The 25,876-nt window shown below is 47.4% G+C and overlaps 1 protein-coding gene across 2 annotated transcripts in view; it reads right to left on the bottom strand.

The window, feature by feature from the left end:
* The window catches only part of UBASH3B (ubiquitin associated and SH3 domain containing B), a 77,666-nt gene extending 59,386 nt beyond the window's left edge, over window positions 1-18,280 (bottom strand). Inside the window, exon 1 of one of the 2 annotated variants that reach the window (XM_054176033.1) lies at window positions 17,834-18,280. In XM_054176033.1, the coding sequence (XP_054032008.1) occupies window positions 17,834-17,994 (161 nt within the window). In that variant the 5' untranslated portion in view covers window positions 17,995-18,280. The remainder of the gene's footprint in view (window positions 1-17,833) is intronic. The other variant, XM_054176035.1, reaches the window with a different exon arrangement.
* Between the last annotated feature and the right edge of the window lie 7,596 nt (window positions 18,281-25,876).

Raw genomic sequence — 25,876 nt, 5'->3', positions numbered from 1 at the left:
AGTCTCTAATGAAGAGAATTGAGAGGAGCTGTGCTGGATGTACAGAAGTACTCTGCTGTGAGAAATGAGACAGTGAGAACTGATAATGAGAACGAAGAACTTCCTTTGATTATTGCTTCTCATTTCCTATAATGCAATCTACATCTTTAAAGAAAGCTCTTCTGTTACATGTTAGATCCCCTTGCCTCCTCCACGTGGTTAGGAGATCTTAGGCACTGGTATTGAAACAGAAAGGTTAACCTGGATAAAGTAGAAGATAAGCCTATTTCCTTTTTTTTTCTGCTTTATATGCTACATTAATGCATTGTAACACCACAGGTATGAGTGGAGCCATTTCAGAGGTACAACAAAATTTGGCAGGCAGAAATGTGCAGAATGGTACAGGGTAGCAGCCAAGAGAGAGAATTGCTGAGAAGGAACAGAAGGTGATGGCTGAACCCATCCTGAGCTGGTCCTGGGGACTAGGGCAGAACTGTTACCTGTGGTTTCTTTTAAAAAAGCTAGCTGGAAAGAATTCTTGTTTGGCTGGGTGCTGAAAATGTAGCCCCAAATCTCCTTTGAGAACAGCTATTGAATTTGTAGGTTGTTAGACATGCCATCCCAGCTTGTAGATACAGACTGGATATATAGATTTGGCTTTGGAGTAATTGCACAGCCTTGATCTGTCACAAGGAGGTACTGATTTTGGAGCTACCATTTGAGTTGAGCAGGGATTTTCAAAGACAGGGAGCATAATGCATCAGGGCTGGATGTTTGAGCACTCACACAGTGCCTGCTTTTACCTGTTTAAAACTGAAGCCAGGTTTGAAAACATAAGAAGCTTAAGCTTTCTGTACTTGCACTTTCTGTGTCTGTGAAATGGGGATGGTGATAACACTTGCTGATGGCAAGTGATGCCTGCTGATGGCAAAGAAAGCTGCCAGAAATTTCTCTGCCATCCTCACACTGCAGTGGATGGCACAACACTCATGGTTATTACAGGGCAATGTGTCTACTTGAAACCCTCTTCCTTTGCAAGTGGTAGACTTAAGCCCATGCTGTTGGCCATGTCCCTAGGTACAGCACTAATTCATAGAATCAAGAATGGTTTGGGTTGGAAGGGACCTTAAAGTCTACAACTACCTGAAGGGAGGTTGTAGCCAGGAGGGGGTTGGTCTCTTCTCCCAGGCAAGCAGCACCAGAACAAGAGGACACAGTCTCAAGCTGCGCCAGGGGAAGTTTAGGCTGGAGGTGAGGAGAAAGTTCTTCCCAGAGAGAGTTGTTAACCATTGGAATGTGCTGCCCAGGGAGGTGGTGGAGTCACCATCCCCGGAGGTGTTCAAGGGGAGATTGAACGTGGCACTTGGTGCCATGGTTTAGTAGTCATGAGGTGTTGGGTGACAGGTTGGACTTGATGATCTTTGAGGTCTTTTCCAACCTTATTGATTCTATGATTCTAAAGATCATCCAGTTCCAACCTCCCTGCTATGAGTAGGGACATCTTCCACTAAATGAGGTTGCTCAAGGCTCATCCAACCTGCCCTTGAACACCCAGGGAGGGAGCATCCACACCTTCCCTGGGCAACCTGTGTCTCCCCACCCTCACTGTGAAGAATTTCTTCCTAATCTCCAGTCTAAATCTGCCCTCCTCAAGCTTCAATCCATTCCCTCTCATCCTATCACTACTTGTAAAATCAGTGCCAAGTAATGGAGTTGTACATTTCAGAACAAACAGGATGCACATAGACACATAACAGGAAAAAAAAACCCAACACAAACCTTCTTGATTAACACCCAAGGGGAAATGAAAATTAGAGATACTAATCCAGATAACCAAATCAAGTGGCTCTAATGTGGAATGGCAGTTAACTAATGGTAACAACAGCAGAGAGCTAAGAACAAAACTCCACCCTGAGCCACAGTATTTAAGCCCAGAATTGTTTCAAAGGCCACAAGCTAGCTGTGAATTTATGTGCCTGAGTAGCTCAATTAGAGCCAATGGAACTATTCATCTGTTTGAACTTGAGCAACTGTGTTTGAATCCTTTGCCAGATTGGCACCTCAATCCATCCCAGTTTCCTCCTTGAATGTAGGGCCTTGCAGGGGAGCCTGTGGAAACCTGTGTGAGTCCTCAGAGCATGCTGTTCAAAGGATGATGTTCCCCCTGCCCAGCATGCTGCTGCAAAGCTCGACTTGGCCTTCAACTTTGCAAGCCACAGGGATTTTTCTACCCAAGGTCTACCTTAAACCTACTCTTCAGCAGCAGAAACAACTCTGTCCAAACCGTGCAGGGTGTAGATGAGCTGCTGCAAGGATTTTTCTACCCAAGGTATACCTTAAACCTACTCTTCAGCAGCAGAAACAACTCTGTCCAAACCATGCAGGGTGTAGATGAGCTGCTGCTAGGATTTGCCAGGGTTGGTTTGGGTTTTTTTAAGAATAAGAATAAAACAGAATTAACCAGGTTGGAAAGGACCTTTGAGATCATTGAGTCCAACCTATCACCCAACACCATCTGATCAACTAAACCATGGCACCAATCACCCCATCCTGTCTCTTCTTAAACACCTTCCTGGGCAGCACATTCCAATGGCCAATTCCTCTTTCTGGGAAGAATTTCTTCCTCACCTCCAGCCTGAACCTCCCCTGGCACAGCTTGAGACTGTGTCCTCTTGTGCTGGTGCTGGTTGCCTGGGAGAAGAGACCAACCCCCACCTGTCTGCAACCTCCCTTCAGGTAGCTGTAGAGAGCAAGAAGGTCTCCCCTGAGCCTCCTCTTCTCCAGGCTAAGCAACCCCAGCTCCCTCAGCCTCTCCTCACAGGGCTGTGCTCCAAATCTCTCCCCAGCTTTGTTGCCCTTCTCTGGACACCTTCCAGCAACTCAACATCTTTCCTAAACTGAGGGATAAGGGAAACAAAAAGCCATAGTTTTCAGGAATTTGCATTCAATGGCAAACTTGTCTCTGCTTTGACACATCCCTTAGGGCAAAGAGACAATTATTTAGTCACAACACTCAATCCCATTCGTGTAATCTCCTCTCAATTGTTCAACTGCTTCAAATACTTCTGTGATTAGAGAAGATACTCCACAAATAAACCGGCGGCGTGCTCTCGACGCTCGCAGCGAACGTGTCGCAAGTAAGGGAAAGATAAAGCAGCGTGGCAAAAGGATTCCTTCCTCACCATTACTTACCCAACCTATGAAACCACAAGATTTCATGTCTCCTATTGAAAGTCACATCAAAGGTCCTGCAAGACTTGGGGGATATGCTGCAATCCCCCTGAAATAATATTTAGTAGGTGGAAAGTTGAGCTGGATGCCTGGGACAGCGTCTAATTGCCACATGAGAGCACATTCTTGTGTTATTTATGGCCTGAGATCTGAACCCAGTACTGCAAGACTTTCTTTGTGCCCTCAGGCCAATACCTTATGATGCTTTCATGCTTGTTGGGAGGTGTTTAACTTGCAGAGATCTTTCCAAAGTGGTTGCTGACTTTAGGTAATCCGTTTTGGCTCTCTGAAAGGGGCTTCGTTTCCAGACACAGCAAAGCACTCTGCTCTCATAGCTACGTTTCTTTTGGTGAATCAACTCTCATTTCCTGCCTGTCATCACATTTGAGCTGGGTGGCCTTGGCTCTACCCATTTAAAGTTCATTTTGCAGCAGATGGGCCTATCTAAACACCAAGTGCAAGCAAAGCAATCAGCAGTTGGTCAGAGGAGTTTCCTAGGGGAATATGAGAACATGAGCCTGCCCTGTGCTCTTGGTTGGGCTGACTCACACAATAAGCCTGGTGAGATGTCTCTTGGGCACAACAGTCCCTTGGACACAGCCTGGGCTGGAATCACAGGGGTGATGTGCTGGCAGAGGGCCCTCTGCAATGCACTTTCAGAGGGGTCAGATGACATGGTAATAAGGTCTCCCCTAAGCCTTCTCTTCTCAAGGCTGAACAAACCCAGGGAGAGCCATGAAATTCAGGCTCATGTGGTGTAGAGTAGGGGAAGCAAGTGTCTGAATTACCATTTCTGAACACAGGAGGTTCCACTTAAAAATGAGGAGGCACTCCTTTATGGTGAGGGGATGGAGTTCTGGAACAAGCTGCCCAGAGAGGTTGTGGAGTCTCCTTTGGAGACTTTCAAAACCTACCTGGATGCATTCCTGTGCAGCCTGCCCTAGGTGACCCTTCTTTGGCTGGGGAGTTGGACTCAATGATGTCTAGGGGTCCCTTCCAACTCCTAACATTCTAGGATTCTGTGACTCTCTCAGCCTTTTTTCATATGGCAGGTTTTACAGTCCTCTGGTCATTCATGTCCCAAAAGGCAAAGCCTCCTGATAGTGCACATCAGCACAGCACCATTTACTTTGTTGGAGCACAACTAGTACACACCAGCTGAGGATCTCACCTACAAATAACCCAACTTACACTGCTGTGAAAGCTTCCTCTAGAGAAATAAGGACCTTAAGGACCTTTTTTTACATCATCCAGGTAATGCAAAGAGCCTGTGTGTAAATATGAATCTCCCAGAGCTTCTGGGAGAAAAATACAAAGCTCAGGAGCTTCTTGCCTATTCACAGCACATAGACAAATGGTGAGTCCAGCTCTGTGCCACAGCACAGCTACAGCTGCCATGTGCTGGGGAGCACCACGGCCCCTCCACACCTAATCACAGAATGTTAGGGGCTCCAAGGGACCTCAAGAGATCAACCAGTCCAACCCCCCTGCCAGAGCAGGATCACCTAGAGCAGATCACACAGGAACTCATCCAGGCAGGTCTTGAATATCTCCGTAGAGGAAGACTCCACAGCCCCCCTGGGCAGCCAGGCAGCACGGGTGCAGTTCTCTCCCCAGGTGCCCTGCTTGTTTGGGTCTGAAACACGTCAGCCAAGCACAGCAGGCTGGGGAGAGGATGAGTCAGGATGAGTCCACAGAGACTCAAATCATGCAGGCTTCCCGCAGCGGGCAGATAGGTTGTGCTGCGATGGCAGCTGATGCTGTTTCCTTCCAACATTGCACTGATTACAGGCTCAGTGCTCCAGCAGCACGGCCATGGGCTAGGCTGATTAATGCACTCTCTGCTCTGAGTTAGCCCTGATGTGTGCAAGAGGCCTCCTGTGTGGGGTGAGCTGCACAACTGGGACCTCTAACACCAACCTGAAACCAGCTGTATGAGGGGATATTAGGGCTTGTTTACTCACTCCTCAGTGGTATTTCCTCCTTTCTCCCCCTAAGGTAAAATCTTTCCCTGCAAATGGTAAGGCCAGCCTGCATGAGAACTATCCATTTCATCACCCAGCTCCCCAAAGCTCATCAAATGCAATCTCTGAGGCAGGATTTAACTCTCCTGACTTTGGGGGTTAGTGTTTATTCCTCCAATTCCTGCCCCAATGCTGCTGATCCTCATCAGGATCAAAGGGCTTTAACCAATACTTAAGGAGTGGCTATCAGGAGGATAGGAACTCCCTTTTTACAAGGAGTCCCATGGCAAAAAAACAAGGGGGGATGAGGACAAGTTGCTGCTGGGGAGATTCCCACTGGACTCCAGAAGACAATTTTCCCCCATGAGAACAGTTAGAGATTGGAATCATCTCCCAAGGGCAGCAGTGGATTCACCTACATTGGACAGTTGGAAGCCTCAGCTTGTCAGGGTGCTGGGGCAGCTCATTGCAACTCTACCATCAGCTAGAAAGGCTGGATCAGATGATCCTTGGGGTCCCTTCCAACCTGGCATTCTGTGAGTCTATGATTTATGGTGCAGGAGGGGGTTGAAGAGGCTGTAAAGGGAATATCAATGTGTGTCTGGTAAGGTGTAAGTTACATTTACTTGAGGGCTTGCTTCCATTTCCCCCAGACTACTGTGAATATGAACCTGACCCAATCTTTAGTTTGAGATCTCTTTGAGCAGTGCCTGGGAGAACTGACTGCATCTTATCCATGAGTACTGTATTGTGACTTGACACTTGCTAGGACTTGGCAGCTACTCTCAGAAGGAAATATTGATTGTGAAGAATAAATTCAATGCAATAGTAGAACAAGGGAGCAGGACATCATTGACACCATTTGCAACCTCCAGTTCTGAAGTGCCTTTTGTTTTGAGTGGATGGCAGATGTTAATTAAGGTGCTCTCTGTGGCATCAACAGACTTGGTGGATCATCTCATTGTACATTTTTCTGCTTGTAAGATGGGAATGACATTTATTTCAAAGTAGCTGCTCATACCAGTGCCAGTCCCACACAGCTGTGAATTTCACCCAGAAGGCTAACTCTGTGTAGCTGTGGGTAACAACTGGGAGTAAAGGCTTTTGGAGGCAATGCTGGGATCAATGCCTGTCAGCAGGAGATGATACTGTCTGCTTCTTCATAGAATTATAGAATCAACAAGGCTGGAAAAGACCTCAAAGACCATCAAATCCAACCTATCACCCAAGACCTCATGACTACTAAACCATGGCACCAAGTGCCATGTCCAATCCCCTCTTGAACACCTCCAGGGATGGGGACTCCACCACCTCCCTGGGCAGCACATTCCAAAGGCTAACAACTCTCTCTGGGAAGAACTTTCTCCTCACCTCCAGCCTAATCTTCCCCTGGCGCAGCTTGAGACTGTGTCCTCTTGTTCTGGTGCTGCTTGCCTGGGAGAAGAGACCAACCCCCACCTGGCTACCACCTCCCTTCAGGTAGTTGTAGAGAGCAATAACGTTTACCCTGAGCCTCCTCTTCTCCAGGCTAAGCAACCCCAACTCCCTCAGCCTCTCCTCACAGGGCTGTGCTCCAGACCCCTCCCCAGCCTCGTTGCCCTTCTCTGGACACGTTCAAGAGTCTCGATGTCCTTCTTAAATTGAGGGGCCCAGAACTGGACACAGGACTCAAGGTGTAGCCTAACCAGTGCTGAGTACAGGGGCGCAATGACTTCCCTGCTCCTCTGGCCACACTATTTTTGATGCAGGCCTCTCCCTAGAGACATTTGCTCTTTCTGACTCCTATTTAGATCGCCAGCTCTTGGAGCAGGGGAGGCTGTTTTACTTTTCTTTTTGCACACTGGCAGCACAACAGGGTTGTGGTGTACAAAGATCAGCTGCTTCTTACCGGTGCCACGGAAGGGAAAAGCGCTGCTGCTGCTGCATCTCAGTACAAACTCAGGGCTTGACATTTGGGCTGTGAAACTTTAATTTAATCACTCTCAGCAAAATGAGGAAATGCTTAGAAGAACAACTGCTACTGGAAGCAGCCTTCCAGTACTTGAAGGGGGCCTACAAAAAAAAAGCTGGGGAGGGACTTTTTACAAAGCTTGTTGTGATAGGATGAGAGGGAATGGATTGAAGCTTGAGAAGGGCAGATTTAGACCAGAGATTAGGAAGAAATTCTTCCAAGTGAGGGTGGGGAGAGACTAGAACAGGTTGCCCAGGGAGGTCATGGATGCCCCTTCCCTGGAGGTGTTCAAGGGCAGGTTGGATAAAGCCTTGAGCAACTTGGTCTAGTGGAAGGTGTCCCTGCCCATGGTGGGGGGGTTGGAATTAGATGATCTTTGAGGTCTCTTTCAACCCAAGCCATTCTTGACTTTATCTATGCCCCATATTTCCAATGCCATGCCATGTAATTCATCCTCCTTCATGTTCTGTAGGAATGCAGCAGACATCTTGCTCTCAGCCATTCAAGCAGCACGTGGTCAAGGGCTTTGCTGAATCAGGCCATTAATGAGATTTGTGCCACGTAAGAACTTGCTCTATTTCATTAGGTAGAGGAGAAAGAAAAAGGGAGAAAAAAGAGACATTTATACAAATCAGGAGATGAAAAAGTCTGAAACACACCTGCCTCTACCCTGGCAATTATCTGACCGTCCCCAACAAGGACTGATTAATTCTGCACTATGGTGAGCTGCAGAGCCCAGCTCCAACACTGCAGGAAAGGGAGAAAGTGCCACTTGCCGTGCGTTTGATAATAGCAGGGGGGTGAGGGGTGTGAGTGAAACACAGTTAAAAGCCCTTTTGATGTCAGGCTATGGAATGCCAGGGGTGTTTCTGAGTTGCCTATCTTTGGGAATGCTTTTGTGTTCCTGGTGCAGAAGGCAGCTATCCCAGCTTTGCTCAGGACTGCTGTTTGCTCAGCCACCTGCATATCCCTTCACTAGCACTCTCCTGCTGACCTGCTGACAGGGACTGGCCTGCAAGCTATTCAGGCTGGCAAGGACAGGAGACTTCAGCCTCAAGGACTTGAATTTGGTGTCTGGGGAAAGCAAAGACATCAGACACATCTCCTGTCATTCATTCCGGGTTCCAGTGTATAATTGCTTGCTTTCTGTTGCAATTTTATGCTGCTGCTTGGTGGGTGACAGAAACCACTCAGGTATTGACAATATCTGTCAGGATATTGTCACATCTACACATTCAGCTCTGCTTTCTGTGCTGATCTTTATTCTTTTGGGAATTCCTGTAGAAAAAACAACAACCACTAAACAGGAAGGCTGAGGCTCCCCAGGGAATGGAGGAGCAGTGGCTCCTACTCCCTATGTGTGCAAGATCAACATCTCCTCGCTGCATTTCATGAGCTGAGGATATTTGGGAGGGCCTTAAAAAGTGCTGCTTTTTTTTGCTGCTAGGACTTGTAAAATTGAGGAGAAATATTGGGAGAGTGGATTTGAAAGGGCAGCACCTGTTGTCTTAAGAACACAGACAAGGGGTACAAGATGTCTAAGCCACTGTTTATGTAGATTGTCAGCTGCTTTGTCGTGGGGACTTCAGCAATTCCCTTAACCCATCCTATTCTTTCTTACTGGCTTTTTTCCTCCCTTCCACTTTGCCCTGCTCTCTAGACTCACTCTTTGTGCACGACTGGGCACCATAGGATGTGGTAGGGGCAGAATAATGCCAAGCAAAGCCAAAGCCTATTCTTTTCAGGTCTGTTTATACAGGGAGTGAGTAAGACATAGGCGCCACGGAGCACCCCATTGTAATGCACAATGCCTGCAGCGAGTCTTGGTGATGGAATCCAAAACACTGTCAGCTGCTAAACTACAGCTCTTTTGATGACTCTGCTTGTTGAGGATAATTAGACTGGTGCAGTACAGACACACACACACGGATGTCTCTATTCTTTTTGCAATTGCAGAGCACATGCTGTGAATCCACTACGAGCACCAGTTAAAACCTAGGGCAACGTTTTCAAGTGTGAGCAGGACTTGGGAGTCTAAGATTCATGTTCAAAGGTGACTTGAAAACACAAGTTCCATCAGGAGCCAGCAGGCTTAGCACTTGACATTTACAAGCACCAATTTTTTTCCTCTCTTTGCATTATATTTGAAACTTGTGCTCACGATCTTTCAAAGAGTGGAATTCCCCTCTGACTTTCTGACAGCCTGTTTATTCAGGAGGTCCCAAGGGTTGGCAGCACCCTTTGAGAGGCTCTTGCATAGCAAAGTGACAGCAGTAATCTAGGGGTAAACTTCCAGAGGGCTCTACAAGGAAATGATCCAGAATCCTGCAGAACCAGGCCGTCATGCTGCCACTGTCACCAAGTCCTCAAGGCGGGGAAATAAGCAGCTTCTTATACAAACAAGGCTCCATTCAAATGGTCCATGCTGGCTGGCTGAAATCAGGAGTTTCTCTAGTGAGTCTTTGTCTTGAGAATCTCATCTGTAAATTTAAACTGGCTTCTGACAGTAGTATCAGGTCTGTGGAGTGAGAGACTAAAAGGGACAGCGTAGGAAAAGATAACGCTGGTATCAGTAGCACTCAAAACTGATAGGTAGCTTGAAAGGGAGTTGCATACCAAGGATCACGTTATTAACTACTTGAGTTTTTGACACAGGAGGCACAAAGCAATTTTTCAGGCTCTGGCAGTGACATATTGGCTCTGACTGTGCTTTTTGAAGGTCCTTTCCTTCGCAGTATAGAGGGTAGGATCAGGAGCTTTGCTCCAAGACAAAAATAACTCAGAGAGAAGCATGAGCAAGTGTTTTCTTGTCACCATGTCATTTTAATACCAAAATGAATGAAGTACTCAGGGACCAGGAAACTTCCTGACATCTCTTAATAGTGTTTGCCAAAGTTTGCCCTGAAGAAAACATCTCAGAAATCCAGGGATTGCTGTCTTCTGACTAACTTGCCACTGAACAAGGAACTCATTGCATGTGGTGATGCTGCTTAGACATTTAAACATGTCAACAAAGAATGGTTTGTGAAGGCACTCTAGAGGTAGGATTTTTTTTCTCCTCTGAACATGTGCAACCATTCCTTCTGGGCAGCTAGCACTTCTGCAGCAAGCACTGCAGTGACTTGCTGACCTTGGCTTTGCTGTGAGCACTCTGTGCAGGGATGCTCTGTGCACAAGGATGCTCTGTCCTTAAAGTGCTTTCTTGATGTTTGTGGCAAAGACTTTTCCTTTGTCCGTATCAGACCTGAATATCTGCTTGCTCCACTTCTCCCAGCTATCAGATATGATTAATGGCAGTTATGTATACAGCATCCTGAATCACTGAGGTAATATGGAGAGCTCCCGCTGCCATTATCATTTTAGAGTGGGATCTTATCACAGGAATGACTTCTTCAGCCTCTGATAAGGTCTCTCCGTTTGAAAATTTTAGACAATGTCATGGAAATAGAGGTTTTCTTTAGACCTCATATCTAAAGCTTGTGATTAAGCTAATAGGCTGAAACTCTACAGATTTAGGTGCCAAGCACCGGCCCAACTACAGATCTGACAAATATATCTAAGCTTCTCTGTGCCTCAGTTTCCAGACTAGACAGTGGAAATAAAGAGCCCTCTATGACTTATCACTTTAGATCTTTTAAAAAAGGAACTAATTGATAGAGATCTTCCCCACAGCAGTGGAACCAATGGCACATCACAGTCTGCAGCAATCATCTCTTGGTCTCACAGCAGAAATCTGCAATGAAGCCAATGAAAAGAAAATCCATATGCAGAGCAGCCATGGGACTCAGTCCCAAATGTAGGCTCGCTCAAGTCTTTCTGCAGTGCACCTTCCTGGCAGCTGCTAACTCAATTGCAGTATCCATGTTCAGTTGCACAGTGCAGACCTGTTGGATCCCTTCCAGCACAGATGTACAAAATTGTTCAGAGGCCTCAGTGCTGAACCTAGGAATTGCAATACATGAACTAGACTGGTTAATTGCTCTGACTGTTGCTCAGGTTACAATGCCTTAAACCCCAGCATGGCCAAAGAGCTGCGTACCTCATCACTGCTGACAAAAGGTTAAGCAGGCACAAAGAAAGGAAAGGTCACAGTAGGGAAAGTAGGTCGTGTCCAAGTGATCTGCCAAGGAGTGCACCTCCAGCAAGTTCTTCCTCTTTCACTATCTGTAGACTGCAAACAGATCACAAACACTTCTTAGGGAGCTGCTACCTAAATTTGTGCCTTGGTCTGACGGCTGATATGCAATAGATGCATCTTGCTTACTTTCTTTATTGCACAGTCCAGTGGTTCAATTCAAGCCCAAACCTCACTGTCTTAAATGACGAGCACAGAAAGAGCATTAGAGGAAGCTTTTTGCCTAAGCCCCTGCAGCTACACCACCTGAATTTTCTATTCAGCAGCTGTAGATTTTCTCCAGTGCTGTTAACAAACTGGGAAATGCACTGTCAGTGTAGCTTTCTAAACTGTTGCTTCTAGAAACATTTCTGTTCATAGACTTCTTCACTTGGGATGGGGTTTCACTCACACACTGGGCCAACACGAGTCTATGTGAATCATGAAAACCCTTCTTAAGCTTGGGCTCAAGTGAGGCTTGGGGGATACCTATGTTTCGGGCTGTTCCTTCGTAGTAGAGTGCATTTCAGCCAAGAATATTTGCAGAAAACTATTACCTTGAAGGCAAAACTGTGAAGGAACAGAAACCACTTCAAAATCTAAAGACTATCTGCAGCACTTTTTTCCCCCATGCAGTTATTTTCCCCAATCCAATTCAAAGCCTAGAGGACTGAGAGACTCTGCAGCCTTTCTGTGCTGAAATACTGCTGTGTTGCTAAGTCTGTTACTAGGCAAAACATGTTTTAGCAGCCTAGAAAACATTTTCAAAACACAAGAAAAGATTTTGCTGTTTGTAAACTGGATCTGAGCTTCTTTTCTCTGAGAATAATGAAACTCTTCATACTCCAAAACTCTCACAGTTACTGAGAAACAAAATCGAAATCCAACTGGCTTGGTTCTATTCAGGAGCAGGGGAAATGTGCTACAGGTTTGTGAATTAAGTCCTCTTCAGAAAGGGATCCAGGGGTACTGCATGACAGCTGGCTGAACATGAGCCAGCAGTGTGCCCAGGTGGCCAAGAAGGCCAATGGCATCCTGGCCTGCATCAGGAATAGTGTGGCCAGCAGGAGCAGGGAAGTCATTGTTTCCCTGTACTCAGCACTGGTTAGGCCACACCTTGAGTCCTGTGTCCAGTTCTGGGCCCCTCAATTTAAGAAGGACATTGAGATACTTGAACAAGTCCAGAGAAGGGCAACGAGGCTGGGGAGGGGTTTGGAGCACAGCCCTGTAAGGAGAGGCTGAGGGAGCTGGGGTTGCTTAGCCTGGAGAAGAGGAGGCAACCAGCCTCCCAGGCAACCAGCACCAGAACAAGAGGACACAGTCTCAAGCTGCACCAGGGGAAGTTTAGGCTGGAGGTGAGGAGAAAGTTCTTCCCAGAGAGAGTTGTTAGCCATTGGAATGTGCTGCCCAGGGAGGTGGTGGAGTCCCCATCCCTGGAGGTGTTCAAGAGGGGACTGGACATGGCACTTGGTGCCGTGGTTTAGTTAGTCATGAGGTGTTGGGTGCCAGGTTGGACTCGATGATCTTTGAGGCCTTTTCCAACCTTATTGATTCTGTGATTCTGTGGTTCATGTCCATGAACACAGAGTGAAACCTAGCTGGTCTTTTGTGGGAGGGAGGAAAGAATAAATGTGTAGTATAGGAAAAGCAGTGAGGTTGATTCATGGTAAACTATACAATATTCCTGTGTATCCTATTTTTATGAGGGGGAAGTGTTTGCAATCATGTATAGTGTCAGCAGATTCACCCAGGAGCACAACATTACACACTGAACCAAGACTGTGGACCTGTCTGTAGAAGATGGTGCCCCTTTTTCAGGCTGAGATGATAGGAAGGAATATCAGGTCAGTTTTGGAAAGCTTTGCCACCTGTGCTGAGCCACAGCTCATCTCTTACACTTCTCACTGAGAGCATGGCAAAAAAACCCCAGCAGGATGACTGTAATTTAAGTGGTGTGTTTATGGGCAGTGTTTTACCCAGCTTGAGTAATGACAGGGGCCAGAGAATTATCTTCATTTTTCTAGGTCTGGATCTCTTTTGAACCAGTAGCTTGGAGCTGTGGGTTTGAATGCAGAATTGTATGCAGAAACTCAGGGAACATCTTTCAGTTTTGTAGGTTTATCTATTCATGCACATATGTGCAGCCAGCATTAAAAGAAAGCAAGCAGACATTTGGTTTTTTCATAGCAGAATTTTAACTTCCTGGTTTGGAGAATATTTTGGAGGAGCTTGAATTCTGACAAGAAACTTTTAAAAGCTGTGAACCCCTCACAGATTCTGGGGCCACACTGATTTCTGCACCATAGAGGCCACAGGATTCCAACTGCTTATCTCTGTGTTAGCTCCAATAGTTTAATTATGGGGCAAATATCTTCTTCCATAGAATCAATAAGGTTGGAAAAGACCTCAAAGATCATCAAGTCCAACCTGTCACCCAAGACCTCATGACTACTAAACCATGGCTTCAAGTTCCACGCCAATCCCCTCTTGAACACCTCCAGGGATGGGGACTCCACCACCTCCCTGGGCAGCACATTCCAATGGTAAATTACTGTTTCTGGGAAGAACTTTCTCCTCACCTCCAGCCTAAACTTCCCCAGTGCTGGTTGCCTGGGAGAAGAGACCAATCCCCAGCTGGCTACAACCTCCCTTCAGGTAGCTGTAGACAGCAATAAGGTCTCCCCTGAGCCTCCTCTTCTCCAGGCCCATCACTAATTTTGTATGGTAGGGAGATTTTTAAGTTGCTTGTACATACAGAGTGGTTGGAAGGGATCCCCTGTGGTTTCAATGGTGTTTAAACTACACTGTGCTCCCCTTCCATTTACTCTCAGGAAGACTATCAACACCTGTGTAGGGATTGCCACACAATAGCAAGAGGTGCTGGCAGTCAGATTAGACCTGTGTGTGCAACCACTGACTGCGCCTCATCTTCTTATGGATCTGCTATATTTCAGGGCACCTGGGAAATAATAGCTGTGTGAAATCTCTGTCTTCTCTATCTAGAGGAAACTTGTTCTTGTGTTTAGGGTCTTGAGACACTGGAGATCTGGTTAGACTTTTGTGTGACCCTGGGTAAAATGCTTGTCTCAGTGCTTGCATTGCAAAGAGGCAATCATAACATCACCTTTGCCTTCCTTCCTTGTTTAAATCAGATGCTACCTGAGATAGGGACAGCCTCCTCCTGTGTGACTAGACAGCATGTAACGTAATGGGCTAATTGCAAAGAGAAAAATATAATGTTTGTGTGCTGGCAAGACCCCCAACAAAGCACAACAGCTCTTCACACTAAAAGTCCAAAGTGATGACATCTTCCAGTGGTTTGAGCAAGTGGCATCCACAGGTGAAGACATCCAAAGGTGGTTTGTACATCACTGCATCACCACTGTCATTTAGAGTAGCTGAACTGGGGCAAAGAGGCAGACAGCCACAACAGAGCTGCTCTTCTGCTTGTGCCAGCAAAGATTTCAGTGGGGGAGTGGGGATGTTGCCATCAGTGGAGCCTGTTAACTTCAATACCTGCTCTCAGCTTATCTTAGCTCACAAAGGAAGGATATGTCCTTTGGTGGAGCTTTTATCCCTACTCCCCCATAAAGCATATGCAGGACGGACAGATAAAGGCTATTATAATAATGCCTTAGTTCGAACAAAGGATCCATGGGCAGTTTTGCATAAACCCTTATGACATTCTCTCCAGGTTTCAGCCTGGCTTATACCTTCTACTAACCATCCAGTAATACCTGGAAATCATATTTTGCCTTTTGATTATTCAAGCCCACATAGGGTAAAAGTGGCTTGCTCCAATTAATACAGAACCAGGAAAATAAAATGAACATGAGAATCCTCAGCTCTGAGCTCTACCTGCTGTAATGAACTCTAAGCATGGAGAAGTATTATCAAATAATTAACTGTTCCAGTTTTGAAGAGACAAAAGCTGACCTGGCCACTGGTAGGGGCGTGAGGTACATGAAGTTACTCGAGCTGAATTAGAAGCTGAAAGTTAGGCAATGTGAGTACAGGTTGGACTTGATGATCTTTGAGGTCTTTTCCAACCTTGTTGATTCTATGATTCTACTTCCCAAGATGTCAGTACTGTCTTGATACTGTATCTGAAAACAGCACTCTTGTGATCTCAGGTAGCTCCTGTGTCTCTTTACCCTGGCTTCAGCAGTCCTCCCTGTCAGTCCCCCTGGCTCTAACAAGAAGCCAGGAGGCCACTGAAGGCATTTTGTGACGTGCCTGACAGACTAGTCTGACAACTTGGGAGCTTTGTTTTGCATAAACCATCCAAACAGATGGCCACCACTTCTAAGTATCAGCCTGGCTTGTATTTGTATGCAGCATCTACAGGCACATAGCTGCAGTCCCCTGTTTTGCTGAACTCTCTGCTTCTATATCTATGGCTTTGGGATAGAAAACAGGGCTGTGGGTTCTGAGAGGAGGCTCAAAGGGGCTTTACTGTAAGGCTAGTTCTCAATACCAGCTTTGGGAAGCAAAGGTGTTTTCACATCCCTGGCAACTTGGTCATCTCTTTCATTCACACTTGCAAAGTAATATGCTGCCAGTTGAAGAGCAGCTCTGTGAAGCAGTGACCTTTGGGCAATGTCCTTTTGCCATGCAGTCCTATCTGCCATGCAGTCCTATCTGCCATGCTTCTGAACCTGCAGGCCATTCCATGCTGTACCCTTGGTGGCAGTACTTAGTTGCTCTGTTTTACTTCTGCTTTACTTATCTGTGCTTTAACAATTAATTATTTGCAGTATTTCCAGCAGTTTGGAATAGGGGCACTAATTGCTATTTCAGATCAGGGAAGTGGCCTCCTTCCAGCAGACAGCAGAGTTAGTGATATTGCAGTGTCTTGAATTTAATATCAAGTCAACTTGCATAGACTCAGAATGGTTTGGGTTGGAAGGAACCTTGAAGGTCATCTAGTTCCAACCCCCCCCTGCTACCATGGGCAGGGACACTTTCCACTAGACCAGATGGCTCATGGCCTCATCCAACCTGCCCTTGAATACCTCCAGGGAAGGGGCATCCATGACCTCCCTGAGCAACCTGTTCCAGTGTCTCACCCCCCTCACTGTAAAGAATTTTACCTCAAATTATATTTACAATAAGTACTCTGTGCAGCTGGGGATATTTTACCCCTTTCTCTGCCTTGTTCTCTGGGTTTAACTTTCCCTATCTCGTATGCTGAAGCTTTGGGTCTATTTTTTGTCAAATATTATAGTTTTCTTGGGCAAGTCTTTGAACCATAGACAGCTCCTCAGCTAGCAGTTAGGTAAGACCAGGGCTGTCAGCCTTGATGGCACTGTTGTAACTAGTTTCATTCAGAGATCCAAGCTGTTTTTATCTCTAGCTCCACTGAAAGATGCACATCTGGGTTTTGAAGCGAGCAGAGCATGAAGTCACCAGTCCCCTACTATCTACATTTGCATTCACTGTACATAACTGCTGTATGTTGCTTTCAATAGATATCTACAGATCACTGGCAGACAAAGCACAAGCAGGACAATGGAAAACATACATCAGATTCTCTGTGTGTGCTAGGGCAATCTCATGAATCCACAGATAACATATGTCCTCATGCATATTTATTTCAAAAAATGCCCAAAGACAGGCTGCAAAACCTCTGCTTTCTGACTAGCATCAACAATAAAAGGAAAACTTAAGCAGATCAAGGAATCATCCAAATCCCCACTGGGTTCATTTGCACCCTGAAGTGCAAAGTCCCACTTCAGGAGTCACTACGTTTAAACCTGGGGAGTCATTATTAAGTTAGCATTAGGTTGCTGCCTAATTAATTTTAAGCATAAGCACATGCAGGGAGATTACACCAGGGCATTGCTAAATTGGGTAAGAAAAACCTACCACTTTGGACTAGGGCAATCTTCTTCTATTGCTCCCTTCCCCTTTTTTGTTGGCTTGTACACGGATTAAAGGAAATTTCCCGGGTGACCGAGTGAGCCAAAGCAGTTGTGCCAAGGGCTCCTCATTTTCAAAGTGCAGGAGCGATGGGCTCTGATTGCAACTGCCGAGGCAAAAATTGCCTCCCCGGCCATCCCAAACTTTCCAGGGTTGCCTGCGCCGTGCAGTGCAATCTGGCTACTCCGGGCAGCGCCCAGGCCCTTCAGCACCCTGCGGGACGGGACAGGGGGGGGACGCGCCCCGGGACAGTACCTTCCACCCCCCTAACGCCACCACCTCACCATTTCCCTCGCCCCCCGGAGCCGGGCCAGCGCTCTTGCTTGGCTGCGGCGGCCGCCGGGAGAGGGGACCCGGCGCATCCTTCGGCCCGTACAGCATCCCCGGGCCGCTCCGGCAGCGCATCCCCGGGCCGCTGCCGGCGGCACAATCCCGGCCGCGCCGAGCCGCTCCCGGCAGCGCATCCGTCCACTACCCGGGCCGCTCCCGGCAGCGCATCCCGTGGCTGCCCTGCATCCCCGGTGGCCGGAGCTCCCTCCCGCGGTCTCGGCGCGGCGCCGGCCGCCGGTGGCGGTCTGGAGCAGCGAAGCAGAAAGGCGCCCGTCGCTTCTCGCCGCCGTAAAACGAAAGGGGGAAGAGCCGCGGGGGGAAGGGGGCCGTGCGGCGACTTACGCCCGAGCTTTGGGGAAGCCCATTGACAGCAGGATCTCCAGCGACGAGCCATGTTTGATGGTCCCCGCGCGGTGCTGCCGGTTCCGCCGGGGGATGACTTTGCTGTACAGCTCCTCTTTGGCAGCCATGGCGTGCGGTGCGGGCTGCCCGCGCTGGGCCATCACGCAGCCATCGCCGCCCGCGCAGGGCCATGCACACCCGCAGCGCCCAGCGCCCCGCCGGGGGCCGCGGCCGGGCCCTGCCTCCCTCCCCGCTCCGCGCCCAGCCCAGCCCAGCCGCTCGGCCCCCGCCGCCACACGTGCGCGCCCCACGCAGCCCCACGCCGGCACCGGAGCGCCGAGGAGCAGCCGCCCGCCCCCGTGCTTAGAGCCGCCTCCGGGCGGGCGGGGGCAGCCCTGGCCCCGCTCCGGCCCCCCGAGGGGTTGCGGCGCTCACCCGCTGCCGGCCGCTACTCTGGAGATGAGCCGCAGCAGGGGGAGAAGGAGGCGCGGAGTGAAGCGAGGGACGGGGGCCGCACGGAACGAGGGATGGGGATGTGCGGAGTGAGGCACGGGGGATGCGCGGGGCAGCGCCGCTGCTGGAGCGGATGGGAGAAGCGAAGGCGTGCTTTAGGAAGCTAATACTACTGCACAGACGAACGTTTGTTGTAATTTATTTTTCTTGTCTTTTGGAGGAAAAGCTCAGTGCAATATGGACCAAACTGCACAGGGCAGAGAGCAGAAGGCAGGCAGGGTGCTCTGCATGACAGTGCTTGAGAGGCTCTCTCCATCACTCGGCATTGCTTTGGTTTGGTAGCACTAGTGGTTAATCCAGATGTAGTCGGATGCTCCCAAAATTTCCCCTTGGTTCGCGTGTTTCTGCATCCTTCTCAGCCCTCTCCAGGCTGTCACTTGAAGTTCGGGCCTCGGAGCGTGTCAGCTCCAGGGCAGTCCCTGCCCCTCCCGGTGTCAGGTCTGCTCCCACGCAAAAGCTGCATGTTCCTACGGGCAGGGTGAGACAAACATCGCTATTTTCTTCCCTGTTGTATTTCAGTTCAGACTTCGCTTTGGTATCTTTGGGGTTGTAAACCAAGGGGTTTATTTGTGACAACGGGGCTCCTTCTTCCCTCTTTTATTTTTTTTTTTCCTTGAGGTCCTCCTCTTCCCTCCTTTACCATGCACCCCACAGCCTCTCTGCTTTCCCCTCATTGTTAAGGACAAGATATCAATACTGATCTTCCCAGAGCAGGCTCAGCTCAAGGGTTATAGAGAGCAGTATGAAGTTACAACCCTGTAAACAAACAAAACCCACTAAGAAATATTTTTTTTTAAGGTACAGCAGTTTACATTGGGGAAGGAAAGCAATGCTGGCAGAGACAAATCTGTCACTACAGTTATTAGCGTTAGAGAAAACAAACAGCCCATTTCCATTTTGTTGTCTCAATGAAGCCAGAGAAGGGGAAAGCTCCCAACTATCTACTCCTTCCCCTCCCATGCCAGTTTATTTTCTGCTGCTTTAGCCAGAGGCATGAAGAGAAAGGAGCACATGCTGCAGCCAGCGCTCCCATGCCACACTGGGGGCTGTGTTCCCACCAGGACAACAGGCCAGCAAGTCATCCTCACACTGCCTGAACTAACAAGCACCATGAAAATTCAAGCTCCAGAAGGACATTGCACAAAGCACTGCTTGTTCATTTCTTGAAGTCACTTTCAAGCCCTTTGATGTTGCGGAGGCCCTGAGTCTTTCGTTTACCCCCACTATTAATTGGCAAGTCCTTCGTTAGAGTCTGTGTGTGAATCCAAGAAGCGTTTAATCACGGATTTCAGCCATGGCAGACATTTTGCAGCTGTGAAATCGGGATCAGGCACCTAATCTATTCTCTTTTAATGGAGGAGGAGAGTTTAGGATCGTTGTTAACAATATTTGTGCTGAAACATACATTGTCAGAGCCCCCAGAAGTGTTGATCACTGATGAACTCCTGTTTATCACTGATGAACTCACGTCCAGCCATGCTAGGGGCACCACAAAGGCACAGCTAGTTGTGGACCTGTGAAAGCACAAGATGGAAATACCAAGGTAACACTGACCCCCACCTCCCTAACAAGCACTTGCAGACAATTCCCAGGAGAATGTGATCAATGTAGAGGGATTTGCAGCCAGCAGAAACCCATGAGGGGTGTTGTGTTTTGACTTCACTCGCTATGCTTCACTCATGCATGGATTTTTGCTCCAGCTGGATTACTCAATCAGGAAATAACCACAGAAATGTAGTTTGCTATGGAAGTAGCTTCCAGGGGCTTTGCCCAGATGAGAATCTCTTTCCTTGAGCTGTGACAGGTTCATAGCATCCATATAAAAAATAATCAAATATCCACATTATAGAAGTTATAATACTGAAGTTTTGATGGTTGGATGAACTGCTGTAGCTAACTCCACTGGAAACATCAGAGGTGTTAGAGCAAGCAAGAAGGAACACAACTGGGATGTTACGTATCATTTGTAGTCCATCAATGGGGCTGGCTGCACACTGGCTTGAAAAAGCATCTCAAGGCAGCAGCAGCACTTCAAGGTCCACTGCTAAGAGAAGTGCCTCATGTCCTTGGAACTTTGGGGAGTGCCTCTGCATCTGATCTGGCTGTGCTTTATTACTTGGAAACCCTTTCACTGGGAAGCAGTCCCTGTATTTTCCCCCAGCATTTAAATATGTGCCTTGAAATAATGCTTCCTCCCACTTTCCCCTTTTTTTTCTCCCAGCTAAAAATGGGAGCTGTCAGAGTGATCACATGAGGAAAAGGAGAGAAAATAAAAGTAGAAAGAAAATTTGTTAAACACACAGAAAATGGTGTTTGAGTCCCCAGATTAGCAATAATTGGGGGGAGGAAGGAAATATATGAAATGATTGTGCCTGAATGAAATCTGTGCCATGCAGTTGATTTAAAAATGCTGAGAGAGATTCACCTAAAATCTTCCTGATATTTTTTGCTGCTTCTCCCCACCCCCCTCCCCCTTGCTGTCATCCTAGACATTTCTGTGTGCTTAAATAACTACTGCTACCCTTTCTCCTGACTCCAGAGCAACAACTTCCAGGTGCCCAAAGCCAGGCAAGTGTGTGAGTTCCTGTAGCAAGAGGCTTGCCTCTGCTCTTGGTGCTCCTCTAACTTTTTTCCTGAGTGAAACTCCAATGTGATCTCTTTTACCTACAGGAAAATGCATCCTTAGGGGGGTTATTTATATCATTTCCTTCAATGCAACACAGAAATAATAGGGGGGGGGGGGGGGGGGGGGGGGGGGGGGGGGGGGGGGAGGGGAGTGATGTATTTAAAACTGCCCCACTAGACAGTGAGTGGGAGTGTTGCTGTATACTTCAATAGGAAGAGGTCAGGCTCCTGAGGAATTGGAGCCAAATTTAGCCATCTTCCCAGCCTGATACAACCTCCTCTCATTTGCATGCAAAGGGTTGAGTCTAACAATGGCAGCACTCTGAAATATACCAGCACAACAGCAGGAAACAGAACAAGGAGTTTGCTTTCCTCCTTCCTCACCTCCCTGCCTTAAAAAAGGGGTCAGATGCTTTCAGAAAGTCCTTGTTCAAGGCTCTGCTTTTGAATTATGACCAATTGAAATGCATTATTGCCCCCAGAACGGGGGAAGGAGGGACAGGGAAAGGGAAAGGAACAGGATGTGGAGGTCTTCCTGGGCCAGCACCTCTTTTGTAGGAGCAGCAAGGCAAAGACTTGTCCCTTCTTCCTCCTTCCCCCAGCGAAGAGAAAATCTGCCCTAGGGCAAAGCCTGAGCAAATGCTGAGCAGTGAAGGACACAGCAAGATTGCAGTTTCCTAGACTTGGAGCCTGGTCTTGCAATGATTCCCACACTTCAACCTTTTTACACACACAGTTATTCCGCAGGGCAACTTCAGGCCCATCAGCAGATGGGAGGAAGGCTTCTCCCTCACCTTGCTTTGGCAAGTCCATCCTTCAGTTATTTGCCTGCACATTGAAGTGTGCACACAAACCTTTGGGACAGAGCATCAGAATGTGCAAAATAATTAAAAGTGGAATTGAGTCCCTCCTCAGCACTTTCCCTCCTCTTCTTCTTGTTTCTTCTTATTGTTTTGTCTCCTGAGTTCCCCAACAGCAAGAAAAGATGATTTATCACCGAGAAAAACGAACAGCTGCCTCACACTTGATTCAGAACAGCATGCAAATTGAGTACAAAAAAAAGTAATATTAATCAGAGTTTTTACAGAGCTAAGACCAAAGAATCTTCAGCAGACTTCAGCCCTTTTCCTCTGCTGTTGATCATTGCTCTGTGGGCAGTGTTTTGTGACTGCTTGGGTTTCTGTGTTTTAACACCCATCTGAGCATGTTTGGAAGAACTGCTGAGCCTTGGTGAAAGTGGAAGGACAACATTCCTGTGAGCAGCTTAATCTTAAAGCCTAAAACACCTTTGTCCAGCTATTTTACCTGTCTGGGCTTTGATAATTGAGCTGGAATGAGCATTTCTCTGTGGTTCTGTTCCACAGGGATAGTTTCCTTCCTTTGCTAAGCATCCATCTGCATAGGTACTTACATGAGCCTCCTCTTCTCTCATCACTGCAATATTTGAGTCCCTCCAGAGCATTTAAAAATAGAAAGAGCATCTGGTTTATAGGAGAACAGGGTTCTGTACTTTATGCAGAAGGCTGTGAAAGGACTTTCTCACCTTTCACTGTATCTACCTCACCTCAAACTTCTGTCATGAGATTTGGGCTCTGGGAGGATTCATGAGGGCTGCAGAGCACCCCCTAAGGACCAGAGAATTTTTAGCCATCTTCAGCTTTTATTGCCTTGAGGCTGTAACTCCACACTCTGCTGCAAACCTGGAGGTGTGGGGGTGGATTTGGGCCCAGGGTTGGTCACAGCACTTTTGGCTTCATTAGAGAGCAGCTGTGGCTTGGAGGATCCAAGCTGGTCACAGGCACAGGAGAATTTGCTTTTCTAGCTTGGATTTCCTTCCAATTTGGAGTGTATTCTCCTCCTTACAGACAAAATTTCATCATAATCTCTTTCTTTGTGCATAGAGCTGTGGAGTCAAGCAGGACCATCAGGTATGTCAAGAGGCAAAGTGTCCTTCAGGTATTTCACTTTGAGAGCAGAGGGCAGGAGATGACGTCTGGTGCAGCTTGATTAACTTCCAAGCCCAGATTTCAATGTAAAAGAAAAATAAAATAACAGATGTATTTTTAAATGCTTTGAGCATTGAGGGAGGATTCTGTGTGAGGGAGGAGTCCTGACTTTCTTGCTGGATGTGCCTAGGAAATGATTTACTGTGCCAACTCTTCTCCTCTGGAGCCCAGTTCTCTCAGTTCAGTGGCCCCACGGAGGGAGGATACTCAGGGTACATAAGAGCAGAATTTGCCTCCTGGGAGGGGTTGGTAGCTTCATTTGGCAGACTCAGCAAAATGACCTTTGAGGGGTCATTGAAACATGAACAAGCCACAGGAGAAGGAGCAGTGCAAAGATGGAGTTCACCTTCTCTTAACCTGTGCAGCACTGCATCCTTTCACATCTTCAGCAAATAGCTGCACGTTTTGAGTTTCTCCTTACAGAGCTGCTTGCTGCAGCAGTGCAGCTGGCCAGAGGGAAGTGAGTTCAGTGTGCTGTGGAAAATGCTTGCAGCCCCTCTTCAGTCACATAGGTGGGACTTGCAAAGGGAACTGAAGCCACCAGTGAGTGGTGGTGAATTCACAGCACTTCACTGGCATGAAATCCACCAATTCGGGGCTTGAGATGCATGGTTAACTAGTTTCTGCCACAGTCTGCTCACTGTAATCCTGGTCCCTGTGAGAGGAAGAACAGTTGAGCAAACAAGATGAATAGACTCCCAACTTCTAGCCCATGTGCAAGAAACATCTTGAGCATTGGCTATCTTATCTGTTGGATTTCATGTCTGTTTCTGCTATGCTTGTATGAATCTCCTGTATCGTGATGATTATTTATTCGCCTGGGAAGGAGCCAAGAAATAACAAGATACAATAGAAAGCTGCTGGGATTTCCCCAACTCCCACACACAGTAAATATGCTGAGCTGCAGGAGCTTGTACAAAGTCTGCAGCATTTCTGCAGAGGCCTTCCTTTCTTTTTTGACTTTTGCTTTTGTTGTAATTGTTCTTGTTTGTTGCTGGGATTTGTTTGGCTGCATTCCTGTCCTCGTGAATGGGACCACTGTCAGATTACGTGAAGAAAACCACATTTGTTTGACATAAGGCTGAAAAAAAAAGGAAAGGGAAGGAGGTGTTTATGGCCACTTGAAATCTTCCTGATTATTTTGTAGAACTGTTTGAAAAGATCTGAAGATTGGTGATTTGCTTTTGTCTCCAAGAGAGGCAATAAGAAGCTAAAAGCAGTGGAGTGATGCTGAGGACTGGTTTGATTCCTTTTCTCATTTTTCTTTCTCTCTTTTTAACTTTCATTGAGTCATAGCATTGTTTTGGTTGGAAAAGACCTCTAAGATCATCAAGTCCTAAGATCATGGTGGCCATTAAACCATGTCCCAAAGTGGCTTGTCCACACAAATTGGATCCTCTGTTTGGAGTTTTTTAGAGGGCTGGAACACCTCTCCTATGAGGACAGACTGAGGGAGTTCGGACTATTCAGTCTGGAGAAGAGAAGGTTCCCAGGAGACCTAGTTGTGGCCTTCCAGAATCTGAAGGGGGCTACAAGAAAGCTGGGGAGGGAGTTTTAAGGGTGTCAGGGAGTGATAGGACTGGGGGGAATGGAGCAGAAATGGGAGTACATTCAGACTGGATGTTAGGAAGAAGTTCTTCCCCATGAGGGTGGTGAGAGCCTGGCACAGGCTGCCCAGGGAGGTGGTGGAAGCCTCATGCCTGGAGGTGTTTGCAGCCAGGCTGGATGTGGCTGTGAGCAACCTGCTGTAGTGTGAGGCATCCCTGCCCATGACAGGAGGGTTGGAACTGGATGATCCTTGAGGTCCCTTCCAGCGTTAACAATTCCATGATTCTATGGTATGAGCAACAGCTTTTGGGTGGAGAAGAGAGTGAAAGTGCTTACAAGCAAAAGTGAAAGTGATTAATCATGTTTCACGAAGTTCATTGAAACAGAAATAATAGAAGTGCAGTAAAGCAGGAGTGGCATTGATAAGCAAAATTAGGGGGAAAAAATACTTCTAATGTAGTCATCAAACCTGCTTAGGAGCATAAAGGGCAATGAGGCTGCAGAGAGGCATCGAGCACAAGCCCTGCAAGGAGAGGCTGAGGGAACTGGGATAGTTTAGCCTGGAGAAGAGGAGGCTCAGGGGAGACCTTATTGCCAGCTACCTGAAGGGAGGTTGTAGCCAGGTGGGGGTTGGTCTCTTCTCCCAGGCAAGCAGCACCAGAATAAGAGGACACAGCCTCAAGCTGTGCCAGGGGAGGTTTAGGCTGGAGGTGAGGAGAAAGTTCTTCCCAGAAAGAGCTGTTAGCCATTGGGATGTGCTGCCCAGGGAGGTGGTGGAGTCCCCATCCCTGGAGGTGTTCAAAAAGGGATTGGATGTGGCACTTGAAGCCATGGTTTAATAGTCATGAGGTGTTGGGTGACAGGTTGGGACTTGATGATCTCTGAGGTCTTTTCCAACCTTATTGATTCTATGATTCTACGATAAAAGACCCATTTTGGTTTATTTCGGTTTTTTTTCCTGTTTATGCTAATAATTTAAGCTGGAAACCAGCACTTGAATAATGCAGATCTTTTAATGAGAGGGGAGGATTACTTTCCATGTAGGTGTATGGCCGTTACAGATACATTTCTGGAGCTGGAGAGGAGCTTCAAGCTGCAATTTCAATATGAATGAACATCATCCAACATCCTGCTTCAGCTGCGAGCACTTGCAATTTATTTCCTATTTAGATCTTCATTAGAGGAAGGGCTAAAAGCTAGAGGCTGTTCTCTGCAAATTAAATTCTCCCCCTCTCCCCCCCCCCCCCCCCCCCCCCCATGTGGCTCCACGTGGAACTCTTTGCAGTCATTTACTTGAAACGCTGCAATCAGAGCATAAATTTCCATGGTGCTTTGATTTCAGCTGTCTTCA

This window comes from Dryobates pubescens, chromosome 34 (genome assembly GCF_014839835.1).
Source record: "Dryobates pubescens isolate bDryPub1 chromosome 34, bDryPub1.pri, whole genome shotgun sequence".
Lineage (NCBI taxonomy): Eukaryota > Metazoa > Chordata > Aves > Piciformes > Picidae > Dryobates > Dryobates pubescens.
The sequence above is the reverse complement of the archived record's forward strand: the minus strand, read 5'-3'. Positions and strand labels throughout refer to the sequence as shown.